This window comes from Nothoprocta perdicaria, unplaced genomic scaffold, assembly GCF_003342845.1.
Source record: "Nothoprocta perdicaria isolate Ctin4 unplaced genomic scaffold, notPer1 scaffold_21, whole genome shotgun sequence".
NCBI lineage: Eukaryota > Metazoa > Chordata > Aves > Tinamiformes > Tinamidae > Nothoprocta > Nothoprocta perdicaria.
The window spans coordinates 4,352,972-4,374,558 of NW_020455316.1; the positions used below are offsets into that span (position 1 = coordinate 4,352,972).

The 21,587-nt window shown below is 46.6% G+C and overlaps 3 protein-coding genes across 3 annotated transcripts in view; 2 read left to right on the forward strand and 1 right to left on the reverse strand.

Annotated features, from left to right (window-relative positions):
• The window catches only part of ME1 (malic enzyme 1), a 159,973-nt gene extending 151,706 nt beyond the window's left edge, over nucleotides 1-8,267 (forward strand). The window contains exons 12-14 of the mRNA XM_026038409.1: nucleotides 1,248-1,421; nucleotides 6,169-6,267; nucleotides 7,676-8,267. Of these exons, the coding sequence (XP_025894194.1) occupies nucleotides 1,248-1,421; nucleotides 6,169-6,267; nucleotides 7,676-7,831 (429 nt within the window). The 3' untranslated portion in view covers nucleotides 7,832-8,267. The remainder of the gene's footprint in view (nucleotides 1-1,247; nucleotides 1,422-6,168; nucleotides 6,268-7,675) is intronic.
• Nucleotides 8,268-9,230: 963 nt separating this feature from the next.
• Nucleotides 9,231-12,576, reverse strand: RWDD2A (RWD domain containing 2A). Its single transcript, XM_026038439.1, has 2 exons — nucleotides 12,376-12,576; nucleotides 9,231-10,666 (listed from the first exon to the last, which is right to left on the reverse strand). Exons 1-2 carry the CDS (start codon nucleotides 12,574-12,576, stop codon nucleotides 9,989-9,991), a joined length of 879 nt encoding a protein of 292 aa, XP_025894224.1. The 3' UTR covers nucleotides 9,231-9,988.
• A 648-nt stretch (nucleotides 12,577-13,224) lies between these two features.
• Nucleotides 13,225-21,308, forward strand: PGM3 (phosphoglucomutase 3). Its single transcript, XM_026038471.1, has 12 exons — nucleotides 13,225-13,536; nucleotides 14,074-14,258; nucleotides 14,433-14,500; nucleotides 14,666-14,799; nucleotides 14,932-15,133; nucleotides 16,529-16,686; nucleotides 17,375-17,458; nucleotides 18,125-18,223; nucleotides 18,535-18,651; nucleotides 18,962-19,084; nucleotides 20,219-20,392; nucleotides 20,925-21,308. The coding sequence occupies exons 1-12, from the start codon at nucleotides 13,333-13,335 to the stop codon at nucleotides 21,030-21,032; spliced, it is 1,656 nt and encodes a 551-aa protein (XP_025894256.1). The 5' UTR covers nucleotides 13,225-13,332; the 3' UTR covers nucleotides 21,033-21,308.
• The last annotated feature ends 279 nt before the right edge of the window (nucleotides 21,309-21,587 follow it).

Below are 21,587 nucleotides of genomic sequence, written 5' to 3' on the forward strand. Positions count from 1 at the left end.
AGCCTGCAATTTGCTCTGTATGAGTGATTTATTCTGTGCATTTTGTTGTGTGGATTTCTTGTCGTGGACAGGGCAGTTAGCAGGGCAGTTCCCCAGTGTCCAGAAGACAGATTTAGCTGCCGTGCCCCGCTGAGAAGTTCACAATTACAGTGAGAGGCAGGAATCAGGGCAGCAGCTCCGTAAAGGGCTGGCTATAACGGGAATCTRTATCTGGAAGCGGAGCGAAAGCCAYGCTGCAGTGTTTGATCTGTCACCGAAGGATATAATAAGCAGGCCATGATAATACTGCCTGACACCAAGCTAAACAGAATACTCCTTGAAGGGCTGAATAGGAGCACTTGTGTATTTAAAATGCACATTTTCAGTTCCCTAAAATAGGCAGAGATATTSCTCATACAGAGCGTTTCTTGAGTCTTTAACAGCAACATTTATCACTTTAGCAGTGTTTGCATAGAGAGGCCTGGCTCCTCMTGAGCCTCTCTTCTCCACCTAAATTTACTGCTTAAATTCTAGGGTACTGCCTCCTAAGCCGATCCTTTGGGCCTGTGAAAAGCCACTTGCCTTATTAGTCTAAATCTGCAATTTCTGGATTCCCAGGATGTCAGGAGCGCCCTAGGGAGGAGAGGACCGGAGGTGCTGCAGATGATCTCCTTGTGGTGATCTCCATCCCCTCAGGCAGTGCTTGGTGCCCACGACCCTGCGCAAGGAGCCGGCCCAGAGGCAGCCCCATGGGCAGCTTCTGCTGTAGGCTGCCYCGTGGGGTGACATCCCAGGGAGTCCCAGCCCGTCCCTGGGCCACCCCTAGGGTGCACCCAAGGGCCACCCTAACCCTGCACCCAAGCAGGGCAGCAGCAGTGGCACCGGCACCCTTTTGTGGAAGATCCCCCACTGCACAGGATGAAATTCCAGCAGCGCYGCCCCTCCTTGGCGCCGCGGTGCTGTCCACCCTGAGCTGGACAACTCTGGAGCTTTCTGTGCATCTTCCCACATCCCATCCTCCCACGTGGAGGCACCAAATGACTAATTCAYGCTGGCTTCCACTTTTCCCTCTTCTAAATTAGTGTCCCCCTTACCTGGACAAGCCCTTGGCAGCTGCTCAGTGCCGGAGCTGCAGCAGCCCCTCGGAGCGGTGGTTGAAACCGCCRCCACCTCCAGCTTCACCCTGAAAGGGGTGGCAGCAACTGAGGGTTTCAGCAGCTTCTCCCGGCTTCCCTCCCTCCATCTCCTGCTCTGCTCTTGCCGTTTAGGGACGGGGCGTCTTTGCCAGCGGAAGTCCCTTCGATCCCGTCACTCTCCCAAGTGGGCAGACGCTCTATCCTGGACAGGGCAACAATTCCTATGTGTTCCCAGGAGTTGCCCTTGGCGTTGTTGCGTGCGGGCTCAGACATATCGACGACGAGGTGTTCCTCACCACTGCTCAGGTACTGTATTGAAAACTACCTAAATTCCTTGATTTAGTAACTTGGTAATAAGGAACAATTAAACAGGAATAGCTAAACATTTTTAAATCAGAAAAAATATCGTTTTCTCCATTTGAGATCTTTATTTGAAAGATATGTTGGTTTTTGTATATTATAATATATAATATTTGTATATTATATATTGTAAGTTATATTTTGAATGAGTCATTTTTAAATAGTTAATATGTGGCCACAAGGGCATTTGATATAAACTTTACTTCCTGCTAGAAAGGAGAGAGAGAAGGGAAGGTTTCAAGTGAATGCAGATACATGCAGTTTGAAAGGAACGAGAACCTGAAGCTGGAAGCTTTGGGGTAACATTTGTGTATTGTTTGCTTACAAACGTTATTTGAATTTCTTTATGCTTTTTTCTGTTTTTGAGTAGAGGTGATGGCATCATGTTTCTTGAAGACCTCCCTTGCCAGTGGCTGGTAAAAATGCTGTATTACTCAGTGGTTCCCGGCACTATAATTTGATATAATTGCCATGCCACTCTTTCCATTTTATTTCCTGTTCCTTTCTGCRTTGGCTCTTTCTGAACACCATTTTCCATGATGGGTGTTCCGGTGCTCTCCAGCTTTGCTGGACTCTCCTCCTTTATCCCCTCTCAGTGGGCAGAGAGATGAACCGAGAGGCAGCACATTTGGTGCTGGGCAGTCGCATTTACTTCCACTGACTTTTCTGAATCTGAGACCCACTCCTTGTCAGTGCGATACCACACGTGCACAGGGCTTTATCTTCAGCACTTGCTGGTGAGGAACCTAGGCTTTGTTATTCAGAACCCCATATTCAAGCCAAATACATCAATAGCTGTGGTTAAAATGGAATGTATCCAACTCTCTTTTTTCTCACAAAAACTCACCTGAACAGTAAGTCAATCTGCCTGCAGCCGTTTCCCACTTCGGATAAGCTGAAAGGCTCTGTGCTCTTCTGAGTGCAGCATCGTGGTTCCCTGCCTGCGGTCATCCCGTTGCCCCGTGGCCACTCCGTCCTCCTGGCCCTGTCCTGCCCCTCCTCTCTCTCCCTCTTCTCATCCGAAAGCCCTGAGCAGGGCCAGAGGGATTGGCTGCGTCCATGCAGAGCCATTAAAAACTGCATCCCCATTGCTTTACCTAAGGAAGGCACTGAGGGAGGTTAGTCTCAGTTATACTGAGTTTAGTTAACTTAAACTCACCTCAGTGGTGATTTCTACCCAGTGCAGTTTAGAACAGCTTGCAGTCCACGAGGCTTGTCAGGAGCGCACGTTCCTCATCGCCAGGGCCGCTGACCGAGGTGCTTGACAGTGCGTGGGTAGTGTAGCTTGCATGTGGAAGAGCCTAAAGCTCCGCTGGATGTCTGAGAGTTTCCCTGCTGTGTGCACTGCGACAGCTTTAAAGGCTGCCAGCCGTGTGCCCTCTCCAAAAAGAACATCTGCAGTTTCCATCTGCAAAATTAGTGGCAAGGCCAGACTGTCTGCACGGGCTTCAACCATCTTTGGAGGGCAACGATCCRTCCTGTAGGTCCTTGGGTAATTGTAAGCTGCTGTTTCAGTCTTCCCCTGTAATTTCAGTTGGACAGGGTGTTCTTTGAACTGCTGTGTTAAACAGCTGTCTGTCTTCATTCTAGAAGTTGCTTCCCCCTGGTGTGGGTGAAATGGATCCTGTATATAGCAGGCTTTGGGTTGCTGCTGGATGGATGGATGAAAGGTGACACGTGAAGTATGTTTTGAGTGGCAGGAGGCGAAGTCAACCAAAAAAGCCACTATGAACAAAGCCCCTTAACTCTCAGAGAAGTGAACTGGTATCAGAAATCTTAGGCAAGYGTCTAAATTCTCTGTTAAGATAGAGGTTCTCTCCTGCCTCCTCTTATCCAGTACACGTTTTGGCTCTGCCCAGTGCTCCTGGCGTCCCTGGCTCTGGGAGGGGACCCACTACGTCTGGAGCTTGAGTGAGCCTAAGCCCATCACTGAGCAAGGAGCAAACTGGAAGAGTGCAAAGAAGTCTGTGCCAGAGAAGGTGTCTTTGGGAATGTGAGAGGCAGGACAGCCTAGGCCCTTAGCTGAAACTACAGTATAAGGCAAAAAGGCTTTTCTTTTTCTGGATATTTTTAATGGGAAGGTAAGAGGAAGGTAATGTGGCATAGTTCTTAGAAAAGTGGTCTAGGTTCTCCATTTGAAATGGGAAGTGTCCAAGAGGCTACAAAACTCAAAACACCCCAAAATATGCTTGTTAAATAAAGGCACCTTCTCATTTTGTAATGGTAACATATCAGAAAAAAAAGTATAAAAAGAAAGCAGCTGCTTTCTTCAAYCAGGCTGCTTGCCTGCATCTCCTAAATTCTCGCTTTGCCACCTCTCAAATGAAATCTGATAAAAGTCACAATTAGCTTATTGTAACTACGAGAGATTTTACTTTCAGGTGTTCTTTTCTTCATGCCAGGGAAAATAGAGTGTAACTTTGATTTTGGCTGATAAATCCAAGGTACTCAGCTGTAATGCTTCTTAGTTACAGGCAATTTCTCTGTGATGACAAGGGGCATTACCTCCTTTTCTGAGTCCCACCAAACACGACAAAAGGCCAGAGAATTACCAACAAACGAAATATTCTTGGCATGACTGACCCACAGTTCAACTACTCCAGAGATAATCTCATTAAATCCTTTCATTATACRTCCTCAAAAAGCCAAGATGCCCCTACATCCTTTATACCATTTGCCCAGGCTTTGGTGACTCTCACTTAGATCATGAAATAAGCTAATTTCTCTATTAGAAGCTTTAAATAATTCAACAGTAAGATGTGAAACGGCCAGTGTGCGTCAGACCTAAGATCCAAGCAGTCCAATATCCWTCTGTGAAGGCCACTAGTAGCAGAAGCTGAGGGAAGGAGGGCAGGTGAGGGGAAAGGATGGACTGACGTTGCTGAATCCCATCCCAGGCTCTGGCAGCCTCTGCTTTAAGGAGTTCCTGAGCAGGAACTTCTATCTGCACAGAAATCTGTGCATATTTTTCTTCCATAARGAATCTAAGGGCTTTTTAGGCCTGTTTATACATTTGAACAGCTTTTGGTGATGAACGTTACAGTTTCGTGTTCTGGAGGAGAAAAAACGAATAATCATATTTCCTGCCTGATGATTTGAGTTTCAATATTGTTATGAGAAATGTCCACCTTCATTGCTCCTTTGTATCTCCTTTCAGTCTTCTTTTTAGTCCATCTTCCTTCTTCATCTACTTAGAAAATCTCCTTATATAAAGAATAGCTCCTAGATGRTCCTTTCTCCTGGCTGCACCATTTCTGATTCCACCCCATTCCGGTTTGAACTAGGTGGAGCAAAAATGTACCTGTTCAGTGTGTATCACTGTTCAAAGTGATTGGGCACAACAGTTATACACAATTCCATACTTTATACTGATCTCTGGGATTCCTGCTAACTCCAACCCTGACCCATCTTTTTCCCTCCCTCTGCTGTTACTCTCCAAGAACGTTTTTCAGAGACAACCTGAAGAAGGTGTCATTCCCCTCGAAAATGCTTCCTTGTGCTTTTGCCGTTTTAAATACCTCTGTTGGAGCTTGTCAGAACAAACAGTTGTGGCATCTGCACAGTCTGAACTTGCTGCCACTGCCAGTTTCAGTCCCGCTCACATGCCTGTAGCACCCCCGGTGCCAGCCAGACGTACTCTGCTCCCTGACTTTCCGCAGCGCTGCTTTACGTGAACAGCAGCCAACTGCTTTGTGCAGATGGCCTGTTCCTGCGGAGCCCCGGTGAAGASGTGACAGCCAAAGTCACTGCTGCAAGCTCCTTTTTACATGTTCACTTGCAAATCCTGTCTGATTTCACAAAACAAGCTAGGCAAAAAAAAAGGCAAGTAGGAGATCCTGTGTTGGCCTAGCTCCCTCTGCCGTTGTTACTTTTTTTGACTGCTCTATTTCTCAATGTGAGCTCAAAATGTAGGCAAATATACTCCTTATATACACCCTTTACTCGTTATTCCTTGGACGTAGCAGCTTGTTGCTCTTGTTAACACTTTGAATGAAAAAAAAAAACCCTTTCTACCACTACCAGTTTGCAGTATAAATTAGAGAAGAGCACGATCAGCCAAAAATCAGAAGTCTCCTTTCGAAGTCAGTCTCCCTGGTGTCCCTACATAATGTAGCTTGGGGAACTGGCTCCCTTGAGGAGGATAATAAACTGAAGGATCCTCTCCAGCCTAATGTACTAACTATGCAATGSAAACTACATAAAGGCAGCCCGTGTTGAACTAGGAGTGATGTCTGAGGGATTCCTCCCTCAATTTGTATCTCATGGTGAAGCTCTTGCCTGCTGCTGTGTATCATGGGCTGCTCCAGCAACTGGTGCCTCTTCTTTGGATCTGGGTGAACTACGCAGCCTTTTAACCCATTTGTATCACAAAGACAGGGGCATTTGCTCTGAAGTGGAAATGTTTAACAAAATGGTGTCAGATTTTACATTACTGGCCTTCCTTTCTCTCCTCTCCCATCTACAAGCATGTGAATGAATAAAGATTTAATGCAGAGCGAAATAATCCTACCATCGGAGCAGAATGTGGTATTTTGCACTAGYTCACGTGTGGATATTCTGAGTAGTAAGGTTAGCAGTTAACAAGCACTTTGTAGGTGGAGTAAGCAGGAGCTTTGCCAAAGTTCAACCTTTTTCTGTCCTTGTTAAGACTAAAGCACCCGTAAGGCTGCAGCTGTGTGTGCTCTATTCCTAGGTAATAGCCCGGCAGGTTTCAGAGGAGAACCTAAGGGAAGGTCGCCTGTACCCTCCCTTAGTCACCATTCGGGACGTGTCGCTGAAGATCGCTGTGCAGGTAGGACACACCAGCCTTCCGGGAGGTTTTTCTCCTGCAGCTCTTTATATATAAAACGTTCACATTTAATCTGATGAACTACTGTATCTTCCCACGAGTTGGCCTCACCTTACGTGAGACTTGGTCAAGCAGCAGTTTCCAAGCTGACTTCCCTCACTGCAAGCGTCCCTGGAGCCCAGGAAGGAAGGGCAGGGGATCATTATACTTATTACTTTATACATTTTAGACTTATTTTGTTAATCTCAGGATTTTTTTCTCTAATTCTTGGATTACTCCTAGTCACCTTACTATAAGTAATTCTATTTATTGAATATTCTTCTGAAAGACAATGGAGATTCTTCATGCATAAAGTTCCCTTAGTTTTATTCATTCTGTATATTTTTTTAAAAAAATCCTTCTTGCAGTTAATGATTTTTTTTTTTTACTCAAGTAATAAACTTTGTCCTGTAGAAATCAAAATATTCCCTGCATTCCTCACACTGCATCAGACCACCTGTGCCTGGCTGAAAAACAGCAGCAGAGGCTCTGTCTCTAGTGATTTCGACAAAGTTGTTATTTGCATGTGTGTACATATAATGCAAATAAAAAAGGGAAAATGTTAACAAGTAATTCTTTTTTTTCCTATGTGATCTCTACTGAAACTCAATTTCTTATACATAAAAGTTTTATCTTTCTCAGGTAGGTGTTTGTTCATGCATGGGAGGCTGCCTTACYGTGCTGAGTGGGCTCCAAGCCCTTCAAAACTTCATTTTACTGTAGMTAGATGGGTGATGTGGCAATTGATTCACTTGGAGAGGATCTGGGTGAGAAAAAAAGCAAGCAAACGTAGATGTATGTATGGGTTGTGTGTATATCCACACAAAATACTTATTTTCTCCACCCATATCAAGAACCAAATCTGTTCACCGTGTAGGTTCATTTTTGTGTGTGAGAGAGTTTACCTCTGGCAAATATTAATAAGTTGCTCTCACACACGAGCACAGCAGCTGCCACCAAATCACATTTTCTTACTGTGCTGTGAACATGGCAAATCTGAGTAAGCAGGTGGCTGAGCAGCAGAAACCTCATCTCAGTGCTGGGGGGTTGCAGAATGTTGTAACCAGTCCTGCCTGATAAAACCTAAGATTTTACTGGATGAGGAGAACACTGAACAAGTCACTGTGTTTAAGGCAGTCTCACTCGTGCTGCTTTTGAAAGCGATTTCACGAGGAAGACTAACTTAAATGGATGCAAACCTCACCCTATTCCTCATATTCCTCCCTCTATAGCATCCCCATTCAGTGTAAATCTAGGTAAATCCTCTGGCTGGCAGCCCCAGAGAAGGTGAAGTCTGGCCCTGCTAAAATCCCTGCTAAATGCACGGCAGGGGTTCGCTGGGGCTRAGGAGGAGTGTACCGTGTCGTTCCAGATCGCAGAGGAAGCCTACAGGAAGGGCACTGCCTCCTTCTACCCGCAGCCCCGGGACCTGGCGGCCTTCATCCGCTCCCAGGTTTACAGCACCGACTACAACTGCTTCGTGGCCGACTCCTACGCCTGGCCMGAGGAAGCCACGTGCAAACTGTGAATGTGTAGCTGGCAATGGGCAAACTGGCAGCAGACAGAATCCTTCGAATGATTGGAACATTTCTGCCTAGTAAACTTAAGAATAGTTAATTTTTTAAGAAATGCAGMAACTTTTTCTAAATTGTGATACTTGATTAGAAGCTCAGATTAAGGAGTCATTAATTATACTTGAGAAAATAAAAGTGAATCTGAGAAGTGGATTTGCGTTGTTCATTTTTTGATTATTATTTTACCTCAGATATCCTCCACTAAAGTCTTAACAGATCTTTTTGTAATCAAAATAAAGGGTTGTAACTTAGTTTTGCCACAAACATCAATGAGAACAATATTAGGCTTAAGCCATTAATACAATGGAAAATCAGAAATATATATGAGCACTGTTTAAACCAGTAAAGGTCACAGGGTAACCCATCGTCCCCCTTTGATACAGCTGACCAGAGTCTAATCAGTCGTTTAAATAACAAATACAAACCCTGGAGCTTTGGCAGCATCTGAAGCTTCTGTCAGCTCTGCCTCTGGATTGCAGGACTATCCTCCTAGGGAGCCTTCCTGCCCTGGCACATCAGCGKTGCCTTGCAGATTCCCTCCTGCTGCAAGTCTCAGGGACAAGGCCTATTTCTAAAACTGCTGAGGCTGAAAGTAAATTATTTTATAGGGGTATAAAACTCGGGTCATATGGAATGTGGAGAATTACTGTTACAGAATTACTGTTACTCCGTGAAAAGTGTAACATTCACTTCTAGGAACAAAGGACAGTTGCGATGCTTATTTTATTAAACTATCCTGCTTCAGCAGTACCTCTGCAGAATGAAAATTTCATTTTATCTGTCCAGCCCCTCAGTTCTCCCATGGCTACAGACTGCAGGTATTGACACCACAGACACTTTGCCCTCATTATATGATGGGAAATTGTCAACATTTTTTGTCATTATTTTGCTTTTTTTATAATACTGGCCAAAATTATGGCTACATGACCAATACCCATACTTACCACAATAAGGTATATCCATCATTCTGAACAAACTGAAATTTTGTCATCAGCTTTCTTTCAATATATTGCTGTTATGAAAAAAAAAAGTATTAAAATTCTTTCTTGTATTTTATTTGAAATAAACTATACCTCTGCTATTAATTCTGTAGTGGTTAACTGAGTGTTTTGAAATAGTCTGTAAGTAGTTGGTGTCCCCGTGGTCTGACTTTCAGGTGAGCACAGCCCTAACCTCTGCAGCTCGCCCGTTAGAGCTGCCTTTTAGCCCTGTACCAGTTTTCACCTTACTGTRCTCCTGGAATAGTCGTGTCTCTCTAGTACTAACTTGACATAGGAAAGACTGTTGTGTGCATGTTTATTTACTATACAAGGAGAAGAGACAACATTACACTTACATTTATTGTATTTCCTCTTGGATGCTCTCATCTCCAAGGTGCATATAGAAGCCTAGCAGTATACGCCTGAAATGTCATGAGCTGAGCAGCTGAGAGGTTGCTATTAACATAACCCAGACTACAGTGAAGTGTCGGAAGAGTAGCTGGAAAAATGATGGTCAGTGATGACAATGTAATGCTATAGGTACTACCCAGACTATATAAGTGACAGGGTAATGTGGGATTTTCCCCACTCCTTTGTTGAAAGGCAAAGCTTGATGTGGTTGGGCAGTCTTTGCACTTCACTAAAACAAGTGAGAGCACAAAACTGTATGAAATAAATCTTGAATGAGATTTCCTTACATGGGTAAGATTTCTTGAAGCAGGATRTGCTTTTGTACTGGAAACTATACTGAGAGCAGCCACTTCGGTCACCCGTAACTCTACGCCAAAGTTGCTTACAGGCCTGCACCTCATGTTGCTTTCCTACAGCACAATATATATGAGGAGACAGATTTGTGTAACTTAAAATACTGAACTGTGGGATTTTTGTCACCTGCAACCACTTATTGGAGATGTAGCTCAGAGTGATAATTGCTGATTTCAGGGTCTCAGAAAATAAACAGGCWTTCTCAAATGTATGTAACAATTCAGAACAGAAACAAAGATTAATTCCTTGAACTGCCTGCCTTGTCTGTCGAGCAGTTTCCCTTTTCTCAGTAGCTGTCAGGCACRGTATTTCAATGCTTACTTCATCAGCTGCTGTTCAAAGTTAAAACTCCTTACAGGGTTTCACTTATTTGTTTGATAGTTTGCCTTCAACACCAAATAAAATCTGAAAAACATGTCCACTCTGATGTTGTTCCAGGAATTGTCGGAACTGGCCCAGATCCATGTGATAGTCATTCCTCAGGCCATAATCCCCATGTGCCTGAAACTGCAGGTCTTCAAAAGCAGGAAAGAGACGAAGACCATCAATGTTTCCCTCAGTTTCTGTACTCTCCACGTGCTTGCATGAAATATGCTTCCAATTGGGATACCTAATGACACGCCAGAACTCATCACAGTTCTCTCTGATGCCCTCCACACAGATCACGCCAGGCTTTCCCGTTAGGCAGAAGCCAGTCAGATTTAACTTCCTTGCACAGTCAAAAATCTTCTTTCTCAATTCCTGCCTGTAGATGTGGTGGCTGTAGATCCACAGGCGATGAAACGTTTCTTTAAGTCCTTCCTCCTTGGAAGGGCCTCCCGGAGGGGGCCTGTGGTTTTGCAGGCAGGGTGGGCTGTTGTCCTTGAGCCACTGCACAGCCGCACACACGCAGAGCTCACCCGCGCCCAGGGAGCTCACGTAGGACGTGAGGCCGGTGTTGAGCTGCAGCTGCTGCTGCCTGCTCAGCGCATCCGATCGCGCAAAGAGCTGGGGGGCTACGTGAGGGTAGAGGTGAGGCAGCACTACCYGCAGTTCTACTTTTGCCTTGAAAACACAATACACAAAAAAACCCCATGAGTTCTGCAGTTAAAGACAGTCGAGTTCCTTCTTCCCTGTCAGATTATGAAATGTAATGACAATTGCTAAATCCTAAAGACGGGAATTACTTCTTGTTTTCTTTTTGCCTAAATAACCTGCTATTTTAACAGTTCCCTTTGTGACACCTTGCTGGGCCTTTCCAAACAGCTCTGGTATTAGCAAGGCTGATCCTTTCGGCTGTGTTTCCTGAGATCATGCTGCGGCTTGACAGAAGTTGGATAGATATTCCCAAGAGATATTTCTCCTGTATGTTCCCTAGGCTGCACTCAGTGTTGCTTCAAAGGCAAACGACCAGACTGGCAAAATGGCAAGTGGCTTTTGAGAGTCTTCTCCCTTATCATATTGACATATGATCAATAAACTCATCGCAGTTGTGGAATGACCAGGAAGGAAAATGGGGACAAGGGTTAGATGCAAAACATATTGGATATTATTATTATTTTGAACAAGTATTCACCCTTATTATGGGTATAAGTTGCAACGCAGGCAGTTCCATCTCCATGTGAGGAGGAACTTCTTCACTGTGAGGGTGMCAGAGCCCTGGCACAGGCYACCCAGGGAGGCTGTGGAGTCTCCTTCTCTGGAGATCTTCCCAACCCGCCTGGATGCCGCCCTGTGCCCCGTGCTCTGGGYGTCCCTGCTGGAGCAGGGGGTTGGACTGGATGATCTCTAGAGGTCCCTTCCAACCTCAACCCTTCTGTGATTCTAACAAAAGAAGTACTCTCAGAATTACATGCAATAAACATCAGTCTGATTTTAGGAATGCAATTTAAGAAAGGAAACCTCTTAGTTATCTACCCTGATTTCCTCCTGGGTCCTACAGTGCTGTTGGATTCCTCTTGATTATTCCTATGGTGGCAGAAACTGAACTCCACCTGAGTTCATAGGCATACACAGAACGGGAGAGGATTTGTGTGCCCACAGGGCTTGARGCTCTTATTTACCATTAGGGGACTTACTAAGTTATATAAACATATCATTAGTCCTGCAGAGAGAACTGAATCAGGAAATGACTGACTATTTTCCCAAATTTCTTGGGAATCTGTCATGGGTAAAAAACCAACCTTACAACACAAGCCCTTCATCCACAGTTCACTGAACTTGTCTTAGAAGGTTGGGTACATTTCAGCTGGATGCCTACCCTAATGGCTGTTTTCTGTGCATGTAATTACATCACTTACTGAAAAAAAAAGCCATGACAACCAGGGTAAGTTCATGGAACTCATTACACTTTTRAATGTTGTGTCCCATTTCCTCAGCTGGTTTTAACATTTGTGTAACTCTTCTTAATAGCATTACACCATTTTGGAATGTTTTTACATTAGTCTTTTCAAACTGTAATTCAACAAATCAATGAAATAAAGTATGCATGGCAAAGGGCAGACAAGAGAAATATTAGGGTGGTTTTATTAGAATAAAGTGCAACATATTTATATATTTACATGAGCAATTCTATTAACCTTTCTTGTCCAAAGAAAGATAATACTCAAATAATGATATAATTTTGTTGCTTTTAGCTTCCAAAATAGCAAATAGGAAGGGAAAAAAAAAGGATTTTATAGAGCAGAGTTGGGGGAAAATCTGGTGTTTTTCAGAGTCTGCAGTAGCAGTAAAGAAGGCAACACAAATGAACACCTCCAAGTGGAACCTCTCACCTTTGACTCCCCCACATCCACGGCAACTGAATACTCGAGCTGGGGGGGCAGAGCCGCCTCGCAGCTGGTCAGGTAGCGCTGCACGCGAGGCACGGTGTCCTCGTCACGCACTTGCATTTCACCTTCCTTAGGAAACATTGAGAGGAGCATTTCCACTTCCAGGAGCTGCAGCTCCAGACACTCCTTTACTGTAGCAGCCATYGCACACCTGCAACGAGAGGACAAACCCCACAGCTCGAGCCACAGTGAGGTTAAACAGCCAGAGCACCACACCGTGCTCCTGAGTAAGTCGACCTCAGCAGGGAACCCTCTGTAGTTTTGGGGGGTTATTTCCCCCCCCCCTTTTTTTTTTCTCTCACAGAGATGCCTTCAATCTGTCACACAACACGCATTTYCCCTTTAGTCACATTTCTCTTTTTTTCCAGCTTTCTACCACGAACGCTAGAATTTCGTCACCGAGAAGGGCTAGAGGSCTGATCACCGCGTGTCACCACTGCAAGAGCCGCCGCGGCCGCCGGGCGCGCCTGGAAAGGGCAGCGCTCCCGCTGCTGCCAAGGCCGAGCTTGTAACGCCGAGCTGTGGGCAGCCCTGCCAATCCCCCAACCTTTTCATATATATATATATATATATATATATATGTCTACAAACATACACATAAGTATAACGATACATACAACTCGCCCTGATTTCTGCACACACCGGGAGGTGTCACTGTCGTAACGGCCGCCGGGCGGCCGTTGGAGGGGGCGGCCGTTGGAGGGGGCGGCCGCCGCCCGGCGCCACGTGGCGGCTGCGCATGCGCCGTTGGGGTGGTCGGGAGGGGCGGGGCAGGGCGGCCGCGCGAGCCGTTACGTGGCCGTTGGCGACCGTTGGTGGCTGTTGGGTTCCACGGGCGCCGGAGCCCCCTCCAGCGCGGGGCTGCCCTGCCTGGCTGCGGCTCGCCCGCCTTTCCCGGCCATGGATTTGGAGGCGGTTGCGAGGTGCTCGGCGCGGCACGCCAAGCCCGCCGGGCTCGCCATGCACTACGGCACCGCCGGCTTCCGCGGCCGCGCGCCCAGCCTCGACCACGTCATGTTCCGCATGGGCGCCCTGGCCGTGCTCAGGGCCAGGGCCACCGCCTCCGCCATCGGCGTCATGGTCACCGCCTCGCACAACCCCGAGGTAAGAGCGACCCCCTTAAAAACAAGGGGAAAAAAAAATAAAAAAAGCTGCTCCCTCTCTGCAAGTAGCATCACTGGCATGTTGGCAGTTGCTTTTCCTCGTGCAGTGCTGTCGGTTTGTCTCATTTGGGAAAGTCAATGCTGCAGCGTAGGGAAGTTGYCAGGTTGGCAACTGGTCCTAGATGGACCTTTGAGCAAAATCTGTTTAAAAAAATAAAAAGTTGTAGTGATTGCAAATAAGGCATTTAGGCTTCTGTGGCTGTGGGGTGTTTAGGTCATGGGATCTCCTGTTATCTCATCTTCATGTCAAATAAAATTCATAGCAAAATAGTAGTGAGTGGGGCAAGTGACTTAATATGCTGATTATGTTACTTTTGGGGCTTGATCATGCAGATTTTGTAGCCAAGCCATTTCTTCCTAGAAGTGCACAAAGTTTGAAGAAGCGTCTGCTTAACCCACATCTTTCTCTGTCTTCAGAGACATTTTGTTTAGTTTCCATGTTTTAGGCTTAGAACTTTTTATTCTGCTTTCTTCTAAGGAAGATAATGGTGTAAAGCTGATTGATCCTCATGGTGAAATGTTGCATCCTTTGTGGGAAGAATATGCTACACAGCTGGCAAATGCAGAGGAGCAAGAACTGCAGAAAGTAATGACTGAAATCTGCCAAAAAGAAGCCGTGGACCTGCACAGAGATGCTTTGGTTTTTATCGGAAGAGACACCAGGTAAGAGCAAAACTCTATAGAGATATATCACTTTYATGGAGGTGCCAGAGCTATATTCATGGGTGTTACTGGATTTTTGGCTCTCCACCACCTGATTGTGTATTAGTTTTTAGCACTAATTTGGTATATGTTCCTTCCACAGACCCTAAAGGTGTTTCCTTTGTTTTCTTCTAGACCAAGCAGCTTGAAGCTTTCCCAGGCAGTGATGGATGGTGTCTGCGTTCTAGGAGGGCAATACCATGGTGTGTTGAGCTTTAGTTCTAGTTTGATTTCATGTTTTTTTATTATAAATGTCTGTCTTCCTGCACTGCATTTGTCTGTTGTAGAATAGCTAGTATTCTAAGACCTGTAGAAGAATGAGTGTAGTGCTGTATTTCTGAATATTGTGCCTTTTGTTTTTGTGTTAGATTATGGTCTGGTGACAACACCACAGCTGCATTACATGGTCTGCTGCCATAACACCCAAGGACAGTATGGGAAGGCGACGCTGGAGGGTTATTATGAAAAACTATCCAAAGCTTTTGTAGAACTGATTAAAAAGGTGAATGCTGCTTACCATTATTTTCATTCAAATGGACAAAATTTTCTGTCATTAGTCTAACCCAGGTGTAAAGTTTGAGAGAATTTATGGTTCCACTAGGGTAGAAGTTCACTTTTYCCTTCCTTCCCATAGGCTAATTCTTCCAGCTCTGGAGATCGTCAGAGGCATCTGAAGATCGACTGTGCCAATGGAATAGGAGCCCTGAAACTAAGGGAAATGGAGCGCTACTTTCCACAGGAGGTGCTGATTCAGCTGTACAACGACGGAAGCAGGGAGAAGCTCAATCACTTGTGTGGTGCAGATTATGTAAAAGTTCATCAGAAGCCACCAAGAGGTATGTATGTGGTCAGTAATTCAGTGTCCTTTATCCTCCTTCCTGTCTGGAATGTGTTTGACAATCTGATCTGAATTGCCAGAGTTCTTGGAGCTAAAAGATTGTTGGGGACTGCCGTAATATCAAAACATTTGCGTTTCAGAGTAGGCTTCCAGGTGCTTATTCAGGTCCCTGAGGAGCAGCTGGGGTAAACAGCTCCCTTGTACCAGCAAACAGACTGATTCACAGGAGTCAGTGAGGAAATGACTTGAACCATATTCCTGGAAGATGCATGGAATGAAATCCCCAGACTGGAAAAGTAACCTAGTCTGAGTATCAGAGCATTGCTCATCTGGCTGACTGTTAGGACAGCCACACCCCCCTGCAACTGTTAGCCAAAGTCGAACAGCAAGCTGTAGTTTCCTTTATCTTTTGCTGTGCTGCCTGTTTACTGGAAAAGTACTGAAAAAGAACTGGCCCAGTGCAATCCCTGTTGGGAACTGGTGCCTTGTGTCTGGATTCTGGCTGTAATGGGGAGTGAGGGGAGGCTCCTTTGTCATTTCCATGCGAGGTTGTGTTCTGAAGAAAATGTGGTTTCATGAGCAGTCACTGGATTAAACTAACTGCTTTCTCTGAAGTATGAACTGGTGACAGCTCCTCATTTAAAATCCTTGGGAATCTCAACCTCTGGAAGCTGAAACTGACATTACCTCCCACTTCAGCTTGAGTATCTCATGGTTGCGGCACCTCCTTAACTGCATGTGAATGGTATTGCTGAGGGTGTGCAGGGGAAGAAAGGGGCAAGTGCTGTGTGCAGTTCCAGTGCTTGGAAGGGCAGAAGGTRTCACGGCGAGGGTGCTGCCTGGAGACAGGAAAAGCAGCTGTGGGTGCAACGCGTCCCTGGGGCTCCCCCGCGTGTGCCTGAAGGCCTCTGAGGGCAGCCCASGGGGCACAGCTGCGTAGCGTCTGAAAAATGAACCACGAGGTTAACCTGGGGCCTGAGTTTTGGAGAAAAACAAAACTTACCTTGATTTACAAACAAACAAAAAAAAAGAAACGGGAAAAAAAAACCCAGACCATTTTTGTGTTGCATTGCTGTGTCAGCTGGGGAGAGGCACTAAGGGGAAACRTGGGGATAACGGGTGGGAATAGAGTAAAATGACAACAGGCCTACAATATATTCTGAAGGAAAAGGTTGTTGATGCAAGAGAGGAGTATAGCTCATTCCCATGTTTCTTGGAGGGTGGAGTTTGGCACAGGGAGCATCCAGGGGCAGGGAAGGCCAGTGCTGTGCGGCCCTGCTTTGCCAAGTATAGCTTCCCTGTGTGCCCAGGGGTGCTGCTGTTGGACTCGGAGTGCTGATGGAATAGTTTGTGTCTTAGTCTCTAACTTGCCTCCCTTAACTCTGTGCACTAGGGCTAGACATGAAGCCTAATGAGAGATGCTGCTCATTTGATGGAGATGCAGATAGGATTGTTTATTACTATAAGGACGCAGATGACCATTTTCATCTAATCGATGGAGATAAAATAGCAACTTTAATTAGTATCTTCCTTAAAGAACTTCTTGTCAAGGTAACTTAAACATTTGAAACAAATGCTGATGTTTAAATTTGGCAGAATGTAATATACTGTAAAGAAACCGTGTTTGCCTACATCTGACTTAAGTGAATTTAAAGTTTAGGAAGAGGTCACTTTTGTACTTCAGTGGTATGCCAAAAATACTGTTTTTAAAAGGGAGTGACTTCTATTTTCTTCATTATGATGCCTTTCATTAAGGTTTTTTTTAAACTTACTTCTTTACCTAGACAAATTCCATTGATTCTGGTTCCTGTGATACTGGCTCATTTCTAGTACTGTAGTGGAGATGCTGGCCAGCGACAATTTGTGCTTACCAGCCAGCTTTGCTCTAGAAGCTTCGAATTTATTGCATGTGAATATGGCTCTGTGTAACTCCGTATGTCTGCTCAATGCACTGAGCGTGCTAGATCTGAGAAATGGTGAGGAAAGCCTCGGAAGGTGACTGGGGGAAGCACTGCTTCAAGCCAGCCCCTAAAAATGTGATGCACAAATACAGAAATGGGATTTGTTGTCCTAGATGTCTCTAAGTTCTTTAATCTGTGAGCTAGAAMCTGCCTTTGATGCCCAGGAGTTTGTGCCTGTAGGAGCACGTAGCCTTCACTCTGGGCTGTGATTGCCCCGATTACTCCGCTGCCCCGGGTGCGCGTGTGTCGGGCACTGAAGCCGTGCTTGCTTTGCCCAGGTGGAACGGACCCTGACGGTGGCAGTGGTGCAGACGGCCTACGCCAACGGGAGCTCCACGCGCTACCTCGAGGAGACCATGAAGGTATTTCCAGCCTCTCCCTGGTGCCTTGCTGCAAATGGTGCCTCGTGTCAATAGTGTTTCCTTTTGTAATCAATGCTGTTACAAGGCAGTCCCTAGGAAAACTAATAGTGGACTCRAACTCTTTCCAACCTGTACTAGTTCTTAAATTCTTGGTGATAAACAAGAGCCCGTGGGAGCAAAGATGAATAGTTCCAGTCAGATTTTACTGATGTGAAGAAACAAATAAGCAAAAGTTAAGCAGAATCATCTGTTACTTCTGGAATTGCAGAAATTTATGGCTTTGCGAAGAAATGACTCAGTAAAGGCTCTTTTGATACAATGAAACTGTTCATTTTTGCAACAGGCTTAATGTTGTTTGCTACCAAAATGTGGTTTGCTGCTTGTTGGCAAAAACTGAGCTGAGGTGTTTCAGTTTGGATTAGAAAAATGCTGTGTTCCCTGAAACTATTAAATAAGTTGGAGTTTTCATGGGGGGGAACGTATGTTCACATGTGACTCTTTTTTTTTTTTTTTTTAAATTGGCCTCTATACCTATTCACAGAAATGAAAAACCTCTAAGTTCTTGGTACTTTGTGAATTAGTGGTTTTTTTTTAGGCATCATCTTGCCTGCAGTTCCCAGCCACTAGTGACTGACCGTGTGTGTTCTCCTCTTCTTTGGGTTGYAGGTGCCTGTTCACTGTGTGAAAACTGGCGTGAAGCACCTGCACCACAAGGCACAGGAGTTCGACGTCGGGGTGTACTTTGAGGCCAATGGACATGGCACGGTAAGAAGGTGCATGCAAACTGCGAGGAGTGCAGCTGGCTGGTACGCTTCGTTCTTTTGGCTGGCATCTATGAGCAAGGTTTTTTTTTTCTTCTTTGAGATTAGACTTGCTTCCCCCATCCTTTTTCCTGGCAGTACCACCGACTGCCCTTTATTTTCTGTGAGGATGGGAATTTGTGGAAGGAAACCCTGATAATGGTTTTTTTTTGGCTCAAAGAACAAAAGCTTTTTTTCCCCCTCCTCCTCACTGTTGTACACATTCCAGTTCTTGATGTGTGTGGATGATGACAAGCTCTGACCTTTTTGTTCTAGGTGTTGTTTAGTAAAGCTGCCGAAACGAAGATAAGACAACTGGCAAAAGAGGAAAAAGATGATGAAAGGAGGGAAGCAGCAAAGATGCTTGAGAACGTGATAGACCTGATTAATCAGGTAAGAGCTGAGGGAGACCGGTCCCCTGGTGCCAGGCAGGGCTAGTGCTGCTGGGGGRTTTGTTCCTGTGGGGCTGCTGCCAGAAGCCGTGGGGCAGGAAGCAGAGGGTTGGAGTGACGGGGACAAGGAAAAGGACACACAGTAACAATCTYACTGGGAGAGGTGTCATGCTTCCTACGTGCAGGAATGTAGAATCCCTTCATCTGCTCTAGCCTTTGGGGTTCAGAATGGTGGGAAAAAAAGGGGGAATCGGATAACGTTTCTTCACTGCTGCCTTGTTTTTTGTTTCTCCCCCTGGCTCCCTCAACAGACGGTTGGCGACGCTATCGCRGACATGCTGGTTATCGAGGCAATCCTGGCTTTGAAGGGTCTCACCGTGCAGCAGTGGGACAGCATCTACACCGACCTGCCCAACCGGCTGCTCAAAGTTCAGGTGAGGTACAGGTGCTGCTGGCTCGAGCCCTACTCTGGCCTGCCTTGTTTTCATCGAATCTTCTGTCTCCTCTCTTTCTTCAGAGCAAAACCTTTATTATAGGGCTTAGCTGGCCTAGTGCAGTAAGCTACGGGGGAGAAAAAACCCCACAATTTTGCTCTGAGTAAAATGAAGTATTACTTAGATGATGAAATAATAGCCAACTCTTTAACTGAAAAGAAAATGAGATGGGGAAAAGTGGCTTGTGGTTTAGTTTGAATTAACAGTGAATGCAGATTAACATCAGTAGTTATATACAGTAGTGCTGCTGTTCAGTAGAATATGTGCAGTCTCACATGCTCCCTTTGGTGATGAAAAGGTCTGTTAACAGGACGTTTGAAATGTCCTCTTGAAACTTAATTATGCTTTTCACACAAGGACCTCCCCAGGGACACAGATCTCTATTTCTATTGGTGACTTTTGGTATGGAAACTGGAATTGAAAATTTTTTCCTCCCATAGTCTCAAATCCCAGCGGCTTAGAAGAGCAGTAACTGCCTGAGAGAGGGTTGCCCCTTTACCCTAACTTTTCTGKCAGAATGGGCTGTGTCCAACGGGGCTGTGTTTTGAAGATACAGACTCGTTTGGTTGGGGCCAACAATCAAACAAAACCTAGTGCTTAACTTCACTTCTGCCTGTGGCTGAGGGGGATCAGGATTGGTGTGAGTGATGGAGGTTCAAGTTCTCTTTCTCTGCTCTAGCTAGAACCTGACTAGGGGCCTCTGAAAACTAGAATAGCCAACTTCCTACACTGGATGAGTGCTACTTGATGTGTCACTTCTAACAAATTAAATTCTCAAGCTCCTCTCTTTTTCTTATATTCACTCACACTCCAAGACTTCCAGCTGAGGARAGAGTGCCAAGCAGTAGCAGGGTTACAGCTAAGGGCGCAGTAGGGGAGCTCTGTCRTCCAAATCAAGCTCAGAAGAGAGTTTAAGCAGTCTGCTCTCTTGGGAGAAGATGCAGCTTCAGCATGGCAGCTGCCCATGCCGATGGCCAACCCATGATCCCAGAGGTCGCCCTCTTCCCCACTTAATGAATCGGGATGCGCTGAGCCTGGCTCCAGCCGCAGCCCAGCCCCTCTCCGCTGCCGCAGGTCGCCGACAGGCAGGTCATTTGCACGACGGACGCGGAGCGGCGGGTGACGGCGCCGCCGGCACTGCAGGCCGCCATCGACGCCCTCGTGAGCACGCGGCAGGCGGCGCGAGCCTTCGTCCGCCCCTCGGGCACCGAGGACACCGTGAGGGTCTACGCCGAGGCCCACACACAGGTCAGGCCTGTGCTCGCAGCCCGGGCTGCTGCTTAAGCTCTGCATGGTCTCTGCTTAGGGAAGGAGGGGTATGTTTACATAGCGGTCATTTAAGCACGGGTAGCAGATCTTAAATTGGGGAAAAAAAAATCATAGAAACTCTCTAAGTTGTTGATGTTTTCAAWGCTCACTGGTAAAGGTGAGATATTCGTAAAGGCAAATCTGACCCTAAAGCCTCAACCTTCTGAGTACTTGAGATAAACAAAGTGACTGAGGCAAKCAGGAACTGCACGATCTATTAAGAGGCACTTTCAAAAACAAAGTGGAATTAAGAAKGGGTCCATACGTGACCTTAAAGTTGTCACCAAAATCAGTGGGCTCTGCTCTGCTCCTGTCCCACGGTTGTACCTGCTGCTTCCTGCCAGCAACACCCAGTGGCAGAAGAGAGCTGAAAGGGATGGAGCCAGAGAGGGAGYGGGGCCTTTGCAGGAGCCCCGCGGCGGTGGGGACAGCGGGCAGCCGGGGCTGAGCTCCTCTCGCTCGCTCCCCRCAGGAGGCGGCCGATGCCCTGGCGCACGAGGTGAGCGCGGCTGTTCACCGCCTGGCCGGCGGTGTGGGAGCGCCGCCCCAGCCTGCAGCGCCCGCCACCCTCCTCACCTGACTGGCTCCCTGTTGCTTCAGCAGCGGCTACGGTGCCTTTATCAAGCTCTTCTTGAGTGTAAAAGGGATTAATCAGGACTGAGCACACTGCTTCTCCCCTGTGATTTCTTACCTTGTAGGTAACGTACCTCTTACTATGCTGCTCTCGTGCTGGGTGTTCCTCCCTCCCTGAGTGTCCCTTCCTGCGTGCCCTGAGTGTCCCTTCCTGACAGACCGGGGCCACGTCACGGCYAGAGAGGCAGCTCCAAATGGGTCTTCCAAGCGGGTGGCCCTTTCCTGGCTGCTTCCCAGAGCTTCCCAGGGCAGCGGCGCGGGCCTTGGCTGCCCATGCGGCAGGTTGGGCCTTACAGCTGCTGCTGGGCAGGGAAGCCCCAAGGGAGGGCGAGTGGCCCCCTTGTTCAGCCCCTAGCCCCCGGGGCTGGCCCGGCCCCCCAGGCACTGCCCGGCCCGAGGGGGCTGCCCTCCCTGCAGCCCCACCAGCCACCGGGCCCGGGCGAGGCAGGAGCGGTGCTGGAAACCCAACTCCAGCTTACAACAATAACCTCTTCCTTAGGAA